The following is a 12,135-nucleotide window of genomic DNA, read 5'->3' on the forward strand; positions in this document are numbered from 1 at the left end:
TTTTTTTTTTTTGGTTTTTCTCCGGTATCGGGAACCGAACTCACGACCTTGCGCTTGCCAGGCAGGCGCTTTTGCCGCTGAGCTAAATCCCCAGCCCCTGTTTCTTGAAAAGATCCCATTGAATTATCATGGCATTTTTGTTGGAAGATCATTTGTACACATGTTTTTGCATCTATTTCTGTTCTATTCCATGAATGAACATGTTTCTCCTTGTGCCAGTGCCTTGATTACTATGGTTTTATAGTAAAGCTTGAAATTAAAAAAGCAGCTTTATTTTTCTTTTTCAAAATTGTTTAGATTTTTCTGAACCTTTCTGCTGAAACGTAGAATAATTTGTTAATTTCTACAAAAAAGCTTAATTGGGACTTTGGGGTTGTGTTGGATCCATCAATCAAGTTGGGACAAACGACCATCTTCCTATGCATAAATAATGGTATATATTTCTGTTGATTAGATCTTTAGTTTCTCTTAGCAAAGTTTATAATTTTCATTTTACTGATTTTGTAAATATTTTGCTCAGTTTGTAAGTATTTCATTTTTGGGTGCATCTGAAAAATATTTTAAAGTTTTTATTCTAAGTATTCATTGCTTATATATAGAAATATAATTAGTTTTTATATATTACTCTATTAAACTCATTGTAAATAATAGTTTTTAAAAAATAGTTTAGGGATTTTATGTGTGTGTGTTTTCTAAGTAAATACAGTTTAACTTTTTCTTTAGATATGTGTGTGTGTGTGTGTGTGTGTGTGTGTGTGTATAATGGTTTGTGTCTACATGTCCCCAAAGCCTCATGCAGTCTTAGGGGTGGAGTTTTTTCAGAAGTGGCTGAATCTAGAATGTATGATTGATTCATAGCACAGTGCTAGAGTTAAGGGTGGGTGACTGCTGGATCAGTCTTCTGATTGGACTGACACTGCCCTAATCTCAGTAGACTGGATACAGTATAAGGGACAGAAAGAGGCTTGTCTCTCTCCTCCCTTGTTGTCTTTGCTGTCTTCTCCCGTGTGAACTGTTTCTCCTCTGTGATGCCCCTCTGCCAAGCCACCCCACCTTGGAGCCAGCCAACTGTGGACAGAAACTTCTATAATATGTGAGCTAAATAAACCTTTCTTCCTTTAATTTGAATGTTCGGTATTTTGTCCCCGCAACGAGATAGACTGATATATATAGATTGATATATTTATCTATCTATCTGTCTATCTATCTATCTATATGGCTTTTCATTTTTTTTCTTGCATTGCCTAGGAATAAACAGAAGTGGTACAATGTTGAATAGCAGTGCTAACAGTGAGTGTCTTTGCGTTGTTCCCTTGTGGAAAGCATTTAATATTTAACCATTAACTTGTTAGCTGAAGGTTTGTTATTTTGTTTTTGTTTTGCTTTTTATTGGAGTAGTCACTTTAAATATAACATAATTGCTGTGTTTAAATATAAATGTCCCACCTGCTTCATTTTCTTTCTTTTAATTTTCTCCCTCTGTGTCTTATTTTACAGTGTCAAGTTTCTTGTTTTTCCACTTTTTTTTCCTATTTGCTGATTTATACTGATTTTTTGTTTGGGGTGTGTGTGTGTGTGTGTGCACGTGCATGTGCGCACATGTGCATGCGTCTACTCCAAGGGCCTTCCCACTGAGCTATACCCCCAGCCCTTTTTATTTTTTATTTTGAGGCACAGTCTTCCTAAATTCCCCAGCTTGAACTGGAATTTTCCATCCTCATGCTTCAGCCTCCCAGAATGCTGGGATTACAGGTCTGCGACACTAACCTAATGTGCTGTACATTCCTTTATTGTAATTTTAATGGTTATCTTATCACAGCCTTTTTCAAATGTGGTTCTGTGAGTGAATTAAAGTAAGCCCCAATGCTCTAAGACACCTAGTGTCTTTGTATATTATGGATTACTATTTCTGATAATAAATCTACTATGTAATTAACTGTGTATCATCCTTGGAAGAATTATGAAAATAGTCATTCAAATAACTTTAGTTTGGTGGTTTTTTTTTGAAGGGTTAATTCAATTTAAATTTTTTTTTCATTTATTTTGTGCTAGGGATTGAACCCAGGTCCTGAATATGGTGAGCACATGCTCTACCACTGAGTTACATAAGCAAGCATCATTTTTAAAAAATTTGTTTTGTAACCTGCTGTTTTATTTAATGGAGTGTAGTGGAAGTATTTTCACTTCAGTCAATTAATGTCAATGTCATGATCTCTTAAAGATATAACTAACATCTCTTTCTTGGGATTCACCTAATCATCTCCCTCACAGCCTTCTCCCCTTCATTCCCTTTCCCTTGTCTAACAATAGTCTCTCTTCTACTTTCATGTTATCATTTTTAGATTCCACATATTAGGGAAAACATACAATACTTAGTCTTTCTGAGTCTGGCTTACTTCACTTTATGTGATGATCTCCAGTCCCATATATTTCCTGCTAATTATATAATTCCATTCTTAATGGCTGAATAAAAGTCCATTGAATAGATATGCCACATTTTCTTTATCATTCATCTGTTGATGAGCACCTATGCTGGTTCCATCTCTTGGCTGCTGTGAATGTTGCTTCAGTGAACATGGGTGTGCACATGTCCCGATAGTATCCCAGCGTCATTTTTTCTTTTTTTTTAATTTCTTGTTGTATAGTTTTGTAGAACTATGGTTGGTAAAGGCTGCCTTATAAAGTCTAATACACATGCTAAATTTATTACAGTTTATTTTACTACTTTTAGGACAATGTAAAAGACTTTGCAGACTTTAAAACTAGCAATGGATTTTAACTCTGTTTATTTCTATCCTCTAGTATTGTTTTTGCCGTGTGTTAATTTCATATAATATTATAAATGCCATAAAACATTGATGTTGCTTTAATCAGTCAGTACACATTTTGATTTACCCAGATATTTTACTTTTTCAGTGGTCTTCATTCTTTCACTAATTTGCTTACATTTGGAATTTTTTTTTTCTTTTTTGAAAAATTTTTTAGAATATCTTGTAGTGCAAGTCTGCTGGTAAAAGCTTTTCTTTGCTTTGATCTAATTTTTTTCTGTTTTGTTTTTTTTCTACCTTACTAGAGCTAGAACCCAAAGCCTGATGCATAATAACCAAAATGCCATGGCACTAGGCTACAGCCCTTTGCAGTTTTATTTTAAGGTAGGGTCTACTAGTTGCCAAGACTACTTCAAACTTCTAGTTCTCCTGCCTCAGCCTACCAAATAGCTGGGATTACAGGCCTAGGCAATCACACCTTGCTGAAAATATCTTAACTTTTCTTTAAAGCATCTTCTCTTATTATGAAGTTCTAGTTTGGCAGTAATTGTCTTTCATCACTTGAAGGGTGGTATTTCTTTGTTTTCTGGTTTCCTTCATTTCTATTAAAGTTAGAGCTAAGAGATAATCCTCTATGGGTTGTTGTGTTTCTGTGTATCTTACAGAGGCATTGACTTCCTTCATTTTGGATTATTTTTAAAAAATTTTGTATGACAAGCAGCCTTTGAGTACAATGATACTGTCTCTATCATTGAAGTAGAGGACCCTTGTCTTTAGCACCTTTTATAAAATATTGGTTTGTCAGGATTCTTCTAGGCCCAGGGTTCTCCTGTAATGCAACTTACTGCATGTATCATATGTGGGAATTGGGGTTCAGGAGCCGAGTCAAATGCCACTGTTCTGTCTACTCGTATTGCCATAATAAACTATCTTTTGTCCCTCATCCTGAAGTCATATGTCTTTGCATAGGCCATGAGACTTGTAGGCTAACTTATCTTTCAGGAAGTATAAAATCCCAGATGTCTTAGTTTGTAGCAGTTTTAGTGACAAAGAGGGGGTGCTGACAGAGACATGGCTTTCTGGAAGAGGAAGTATGAGGGCCTTGCAGGTCCTAAAAGACTTTAAGGAAGTTAGTAGGACTCAGTAGCAAGTATGTTCACCAAATTATGCATACAGTCAGAAGAACAATAAATGTTTTTCCACTTTATTGTATCAGTGAGTATGCATTGGGGAGGTGGTTATAGACCAAATCTAAGAAACATGTTCAAAGTGGTCCAAATGATGCCCAATTGTAGCAACTCTCTTGCTTCTAACTATTTGTCAATTTAGTGGTTAGCCTCAAGTTCATCCCATTGTAACAGTTGGTAATTAAGATTCATTCTGGGCCAGCAAGTACTGTAATCCCAGCTGAGAAATCCCAAAGAGTCCACACTGGTGGGAGGCTGAGGCAGGAGAATTGCACGTTCAAGCCCAGCCTGGGAAACTTAGTGCTTTAAGGACACGCTGTCTCAAAAAATAAGGGCTGGGGATATAGCTCAGCACAAAGGTCCTATGTTCAATCCCCAGTACCACACACACAAAAATTCTGGGTAGGCCAAAGTTTCCACACCTTTTAGACAAGTTGCAGAGATTCATAAAAGGAGAGAAATTTGTGATCATTAGACACAGAAACTAGGTAAATTATTATAACTTTGGCTGGTTTGCTGGGAGGTAGAGAGCAGGGTAACTGATGCTTAGTAAAAATGGAAACAGCTGTTATACTATGAGTCCCTCCTGTGGTCTGCCACCTTTAGACCCATTTCAAGGTGATACTGTAAGGTCACAGAGTTCTTTTGCAGTGGATGTAAGGTGCAGTAAAGAAACTTTGGCACCCTAGGAGGGAAAACTTTTCTCAAATGAAACTCCTGTCAGGAGTTTATAAAAATGAATACAGAAGATCCAATTGAATGGAAGAGATTTGATTTCACTTTCATTTCTTTCATCAATACCATTTAGCCCAAATAGCTACACAAAGCTAAATAAGGCCTAACCAACTTGTTTTCCTTTTTCTAGGCTACTTTTACACTTCTTACCTTACATATGTTAATAAATTGCTTGTTTATTGGCTCTAACTTAGTCACACTTTCCTAATCACAGTAAACATCTATCTTCCAAGATTTCCTGTGACAATCATATAGAATGTATATTTTAAGTAACCTCTATAAATGATTAATGTGATCCATTACTTGTTGATTCTTCCCAATTACCCTCTCAGAAGGTAACTTTCTATTTTTGGAGCACTCCCATATTGTCATGGGAGTAAATACACTGGTTTTTGTCATGGGGTAAATTGTCATGGGGTAAATACACTGGTTTGTTTCACCTAAAACTTTCTTATAGTACATAAATGCATTCCATTTGCATTATTTTTCCAGATGGAGAACCAGCATTAGAAGAAGAAATTACAGCAAAAATTGAATCATTTTCAGAAGAATTTGGCAACTCCAGAGAGGATGTTCTGCAGGATTCTGAAGGCAGAGAATTCTATAAATTTGGGGATAAATCAAATGAAAAGGATCAGAACCTCTTTAAAAAAAGACAACATAACTGCGATGAATGTGGCCAAAGCTTTACTTGTAGCACAGGCCTTATTCGGCACCAAAGAACCCACTGGGCGAAACCATATGAATGTGATAAATGTGGAAAGGCCTTTAGAATGAGCTCGGCCCTCGTTCTGCATCAAAGAATTCATACTGGGGAAAAACCCTATCCTTGTAATTGGTGTGTTAAAAGTTTCAGTCGGAGCTCAGACCTTATTAAACATCAAAGAGTCCACACTGGTGAAAAACCTTATAAGTGTGATGAATGTGGGAAAGCCTTCAGTCAGAGCTCAGATCTTATTATTCACCAGAGGATCCATACAGGAGAAAAACCCTATCAGTGCAGTCACTGTAGTAAAAGTTTTAGCCAGCGCTCAGACCTGGTTAAGCATCAGAGAATCCACACTGGAGAGAAGCCTTATACATGTAACCAGTGTAACAAACATTTTAGTCAGAGTTCTGATGTTATAAAACATCAAAGAATTCACACTGGGGAGAAACCATATAAGTGTGATGTGTGTGGGAAAGCCTTTAGTCAGAGCTCAGATCTCATTCTGCATCAGAGAATCCACACTGGGGAGAAGCCATATCCATGTAATCAGTGTAGCAAAAGTTTTAGTCAAAACTCAGACCTTATTAAACATCGAAGGATCCATACTGGAGAGAAACCCTATAAATGTAATGAATGTGGAAAGGCCTTTAATCAGAGCTCTGTTCTTATTCTCCATCAAAGAATTCATACTGGAGAGAAACCCTATCCATGTAATCAATGTAGCAAAACCTTCAGTAGGCTTTCAGATCTTATTAATCACCAACGGATTCACACTGGAGAGAAACCTTACCCTTGCAATCAGTGTGATAAGATGTTTAGTCGAAGGTCTGATCTTGTGAAACATCACAGAATTCATACAGGTGAAAAACCCTATGAGTGTGAGGAATGTGGGAAAACGTTTAGTCAGAGCTCTAACCTTATTCTACATCAGAGAATCCACACTGGAGAAAAACCTTACCCATGTACTGATTGTACTAAAAGTTTTAGTCGACGTTCAGATCTCATAAAGCATCAGAGAATACACACTGGAGAAAAACCATATGTGTGTAATCTGTGCAATAAAAGTTTCAGTCAAAGTTCAGACCTCACTAAACATCAAAGAGTGCACTCTGGTGAAAAGCCCTATCATTGTGATAGTTGTGAGAAAGCCTTCAGTCAGAGTTCTGACCTTATTCTTCATCAGAGAATTCACACTGGAGAAAAACCATATCCATGCACATGGTGCAACAGAAGTTTCAGTCAAAACTCAGACCTTACCAAACACCAGAGAATCCACACTGGGGAAAAGCCATATAAATGTAATGAGTGTGGGAAGGCTTTTAGTCAGTGCTCAGCTCTTATCTTGCATCAGAGAATCCATACTGGGGAGAAACCATATTCATGTGAACATTGTGGCAAAAACTTTAGTCGGCGCTCTGATCTCACTAATCATCAAAGAATCCACACTAGTGAAAAGCCATATAAATGTGATGTATGTGGGAAAACCTTCAGCACAGACACAGGTTTTACTGAACACCAGAGAATCCACACTAGGGAAAAGTGCTACCAGTGTGTTCAGTGCAGAAGAAGTTTTAACCAACTCTCTGATATTATTAATCATGAAAAACTACATTCTGGGGAAGACAGTTTAAATGGGATGAGTGTGGAAGAAACTTTAGCACATACACCAACTTTATTCAGTACTAGAGATACTATGCCAGAACAACAATCCTATGAATGCTATTGATGGATATGAAAGGTTTTAATCAATGTTCAACAGTTACGGTACATTATTTTAAAAAGCTATGAGCAAAAAAAAAACTAGTTCAATTCTTATAGTGAAAATTTAGCTCAGATCTCAGTCACTACTAAAATTAAAATTTTGAAGGAGTAGTTCTTGGAGTTGTGGAAAACCTTCAATGTGAGTACTTTTGCAGAATGTCAGTAATCAACAATAAAAATAAATTCCTATGTAATACAATTTAAGAAAACCTCCAGTCTTTTATTAAGATATAATCCACAAGAGAGTTGTACCTTTGTAAAAAAAAATGCTTAATAACATTAATGTAGGATATATGTATTTTAAAAATTAGTGTGGAGAGGTATTCAATCAAAACTCAAGGAAATGAATTAGTTTTAGAATCTTAAAGCTTTAGTAAGTCCAAATTTCTATCTGTTTATCAGCAGTTATTTTAGAGAATGGGGTAAAAACTTAAATCTCCGTATCTTAATCAGTATAATGATTGAACATGTATCCCCTGACAACCAGAGTCCTATCTTTGATGATGCTACTCTATCTGTGTATAAAATTTTTATGTGTAAACATACTATGCCATTCTGGTATTAAACTTACAAGGTAACTCTGTTGCCCCCTTTCTCAGTTTTTATTATTGGTCTAGTTTTGGTTTTCCTAGTGAGCATGATTTTGTGCAAGGTCCTGTGGTGTACACAGCAAGTGCTGATTTATTTGCCTCTCAATAATGCAGCCCATAAACTTCATTGCTTTGAAATTACTTCTTCACTACCATTTAATCACATCTGCTAAATACATGAAACAGAATTTTAAGAAGTTTCCTGATATCAGGTGTGAAGATTTTTTCTGTTATTGCATATAGTCATCTTTTGAACAAAAATGGTAACTTTGATATAATGATTCCTAGTAAATATAGCCAATCAGGACAGATTGTGAACCTTCTACCCAGCCAGTGGGGAAAAGGCCAGCTATCCCTCCTATATTAGGATAAAAGAGCTGACCTTCCTTTATTCCATGGGAGTGGCTCCTATTACCTCATGGTTGTTTTCTTCTGCAGAAGAAAGACTAAAACTGCCTTATCAGAATATCTTGTTCTGTGTCTGGGTGCATTCTTTTTGGCACTAAAAATTGAGTCTGGGATATTATTCCCAACAAACTTGGTGCCCAATGTGGGGCCACAGCCCACAGAGCATAGGATCTCTGTCAGAGGAGACATGTCCTACAGCCTCCTTTGAAGTGACTTCCAGAGTGATAGCTCATGTCCCTGGGCTGAGGACCTGATAAAGGCTTCTTAACAACGCAAAAGGGGCCCCAAAGGGAGGCAACAACTGGACAACCAGGTAAGTCTGTGCATGGGCCAAGGTAAGAAAAATTGTGGGGGCAGCCAAGTATTGCCTTGGTGGTCTGGTTATGATGTTCCTGTCTCAGGGTGACCTCAGGTGAATTCAAGGGGATCTTGGGTGAGAAGATCTTGTGTGTGACCAAAGGTTTGGGGTGAAACCAAAAATAACTGACAGCATGACATTTCAGCAGATGCTAGAGATTGAGCTTCAACTTTGGAATAAACAGAAAGGGAGGGGCCAGAGAGCTCAGTGGCACAGCACCTGCCTGGCAAGTGCAAGATCCTGAGTTCGGTCCCTGGTACAAAAAACAAACAGAATGGTACATAAATATGCCTCCCAATCAGGGCAGGAAAGGGAAACAGGCCTCAAGGGATAACATACCCCCTAGTTGTCCCTTTGGACTGATGCTGAAGATTGGGGGTGACAACCCATGAATGAAAAACAAGAAGCTCAAATGATTATTTATTGCTGGTTTTTTTGGACAGAAAACTGCATCCTCACCCCCTCTGTCTTCTGGCAAGGTTTGGATTGGAGGAGGACTGGGTATGTGAATTATTAATTCAATGTTAGTGGGAAAAAACCCAGAATCTTAGAAGGAACTACATTATGCTTTGTGTGGACAACAGGGACTAACTGTCCTTTTCTCCTTTGAAGGTCCTAGTGTCTGATAAGAAATGAGGATCCACTCTGGTCCCCCACATGGGACCTTCTGCAGTCTCTGCCTCCCGCCTATAATCCTCAGCATTCCGGATTGTGGGCTCCATCCCAACAGGAGCAAGTGCCAACTGAGGCTGCTCCTGCTGAGGATGCCTCAGCCCTGGCACAGCGACCACAGCCCGTATCAAGGGAGAGATTATCCTTATCCTCAGCTCAGGAGGGAACCAGAAAGGTGCCAGGGGGATATTCAACATTTTCCATTTCCTCAGAGATCACAGAGGAAACCAGAGGGAACTCAGCACCTCTTTCCTTTCAGGGAAGTTCCTTTAGGAGCAGGACAAAATTGGATTTGTAAACACATGTTTAACCAGCTATGAGGTTAGAAACTTTAAAGAGGAACTGCGACCCCTACTGGAGGATCCATATGGTGTGACAGAACAAGTTCATCAGCTCCTCTGACCACAAACTTATGTCCATCTTGGGAATTCTGTTCCCAAGAATGGAAAAAGGGGTGATTTGCAGTGTAGCAGTAATTGCCTTGGAACAGACTCACCTCCTGAAATCTGGTGGAAATAGATCACAGACCAAGTATCCCAGTGAGGACCCTAAATGGGAGCATGATATTGAGGTGCACTGGGGATATATGGTGGGGTTCAGAAAATCCATAATCCAGGGAGTCAATGAGTCAGTTCCCCAAGAATGTTGCTCTTGCATTTGGTGTACAACAGGAAAGGGCAGAGGGGCCAGCCAAGTTTTCAAAGAGGCTCAAATCTCAGATGAGAAATTACAGTGGATTAGATACATCAGCTCCCTTAGGACAAGGTATGTTAAAACTATATTTTGTCACCAACAGTTGGCCGGATGTTCCCAAACAGTTGCAGAAAATAGAAGGATGGAAAGATAAGCCCTTACAGGAGTTATTGAGAGAGGCACAAAAGGTGTACATAAAAACAGATGAGGAAAAGCAAAAACAAAAGGCTAAAATTATTCTCTCCATCTTTGGACAATCTTCTGGGGCTCAAAAAAGGTGAAACCCCAAGAGACACAAAGAAAACATGAAATTAGACACAGGAGGGCTGGGGATTTAGCTCAGCGGCAAAAGCGCCTGCCTGGCAAGTGCAAGGTCTTGAGTTCGGTTCCCGGTACCGGAGAAAAACCAAAAAAAAAAAAAAAAAAAAGACACAGGAAAATGTGGGGTGTTTTAAGTGAGGCAGGACTGGACACTATAAAAGGGAGTGTCTAGAATGGAAAAAGGAGAAAGAGACAATCCCCCTCATGATGTTTGAGAAGGATGATTAGGGAGGTCAGAAGCTCTTATACTACTCCCCTGGGTCCTACCTGGAACCCTTGATAAATTTAGAGGTAAAACCATACAAGGAAATTATGGTCTTCTTAATTGATTCAGGTGCATCCGGTCTTCAATTTGCCTTCTGCCTGGGGGACTCATCTAATCACAAGAACAAATGCTAGTGTCCAGGATAAAAGGGGAGGGACTCCCAGGTAAAACTCTAAAGGACACTAGGTGGGCTTCCAGGGCTGATAACCCCGAATACAATTTCTTTGTCCTAGAGGCTGGTATAAATCTATGTGGAAGGAACTTGATGGCTGAATTGGTACTGGGCCTGCAAGTCACTAAAAAGAGTCTATAAGTAAGATTAAATCTTCTGACCCCAGCAATAGAAAAAGAGATTCAATCTTCTGTATGGGCCTCTGAGGGGAACTGTGGGAGACTTAAGATGACCCCATTTACCATCCAGATAAAACCTCTGGAGAGATAGGAGGAAACAGTACCCTATTCGTATGAAGGGAAGAATGGGACTCAATGATGGAGACTACTACTAAGCAGCTCTGAGCAGGATTTGATATTAACAAGTTGGCTTTCCGTGTTTACTTGTGAGTTGTCCAAAGCCTAGGCAACTTGTCTGGAGCTGGGCAGCGTACTCATAGTGAGTGAGCCTCTATGGGTCGCTGGTCACTGCTGAGGCCTGTGTGGCCTGTGAAGCTGTGATACCTCGAAGGACAGATAAGGCCACAGCTGAGGATGTGTGGCTCCAACTCAGTTAACTAAAAGGAGACTGCAGCTGTAGGCTCCACATTCCTACATTAAATGCCAATCTAAAGGTAGTTCTCCCAATTGACATAATTTACTACTTGGGGAAACTATCTCCCAAGGTCCTGTTAGATTCCTCTCAGATTCCCACATTTTCTTCAGTATGCCCCTCCTTTGTTTGAAAACCAAATAAATATGGGCCACCCAGAGAAGTTTTTTGTCTTAACCTAAAGAATTGCAAATTCTGTTAGAGGGTTTGGAACCTTCTGGAGCCCTGAAATAATTTCAGTTGTCTCATTTACTTAAGCCTTCGCCATCCATACATTCTGGAGGCTGTGGGCCTGATCAGCATACAATAACTAAGGGATATTATTAACCCAATAACTCAAGCCAGTGGTGATAATACAGGATGGCCTCCTCGAACCCTGTATGTCCTCCTATAACACCTCCATTCTTCTGGTGCACAAGGCAAATGACTCCTATCATATGGTCCAGGATTGATGGGCAATAAAACAAATTGTTAAGACTAAACACCCAATGGTCCCAAACCCTTACACTCTATTAAGCAAAATCTCAGTTGGCCACCAATGGTTTAGCATGGTAGATATCAAAGATGCCTTTTTGGCCATGTCCCTTGGACCCAGGCAATAGACACCTGTTTGCCTTTTCATGAGAGGACCCTATAACAAATAGGAGACAACAATACTGTTTTATTTACTTTTCTCTCATTGCTGGGACAAAATACCTGACACTCAAAGTTAAAGACAGAAAGGTTTATTTAGCTCACAGTTTGTAGAGGTTTCTGTCCGTAATCAGCTGGCTCCAAGGCAAGGAGGCAAGTTCATGGTGGCAGAAGGCAGAAAAAGCAAGAAGAGCAAAAGGGAGGAGCAAGCCTCTTTCCCTCCCTTATATTCTATGCAGGCTATCTACCTTAAGGCTGGTGTAGCACTCACA

The 12,135-nt window shown here is 39.1% G+C and overlaps 1 protein-coding gene across 7 annotated transcripts in view; it reads left to right on the forward strand.

The window, feature by feature from the left end:
• LOC102005326 (zinc finger protein 271-like) overlaps positions 1-7,738 on the forward strand; it is a 39,513-nt gene extending 31,775 nt beyond the window's left edge. For all 7 annotated transcript variants that reach the window (XM_013509230.1, XM_013509319.1, XM_013509375.1 and 4 more), the window contains one exon: positions 5,183-7,738. In XM_013509230.1, coding sequence (XP_013364684.1) covers positions 5,183-7,125 — 1,943 coding nt within the window. In that variant the 3' untranslated portion in view covers positions 7,126-7,738. The remainder of the gene's footprint in view (positions 1-5,182) is intronic.
• Positions 7,739-12,135: the final 4,397 nt, after the last annotated feature.

Source organism: Chinchilla lanigera, unplaced genomic scaffold (genome assembly GCF_000276665.1).
Source record: "Chinchilla lanigera isolate Chin_1 unplaced genomic scaffold, ChiLan1.0 scaffold00001, whole genome shotgun sequence".
In the NCBI taxonomy this organism is placed as follows: Eukaryota; Metazoa; Chordata; class Mammalia; order Rodentia; family Chinchillidae; genus Chinchilla; species Chinchilla lanigera.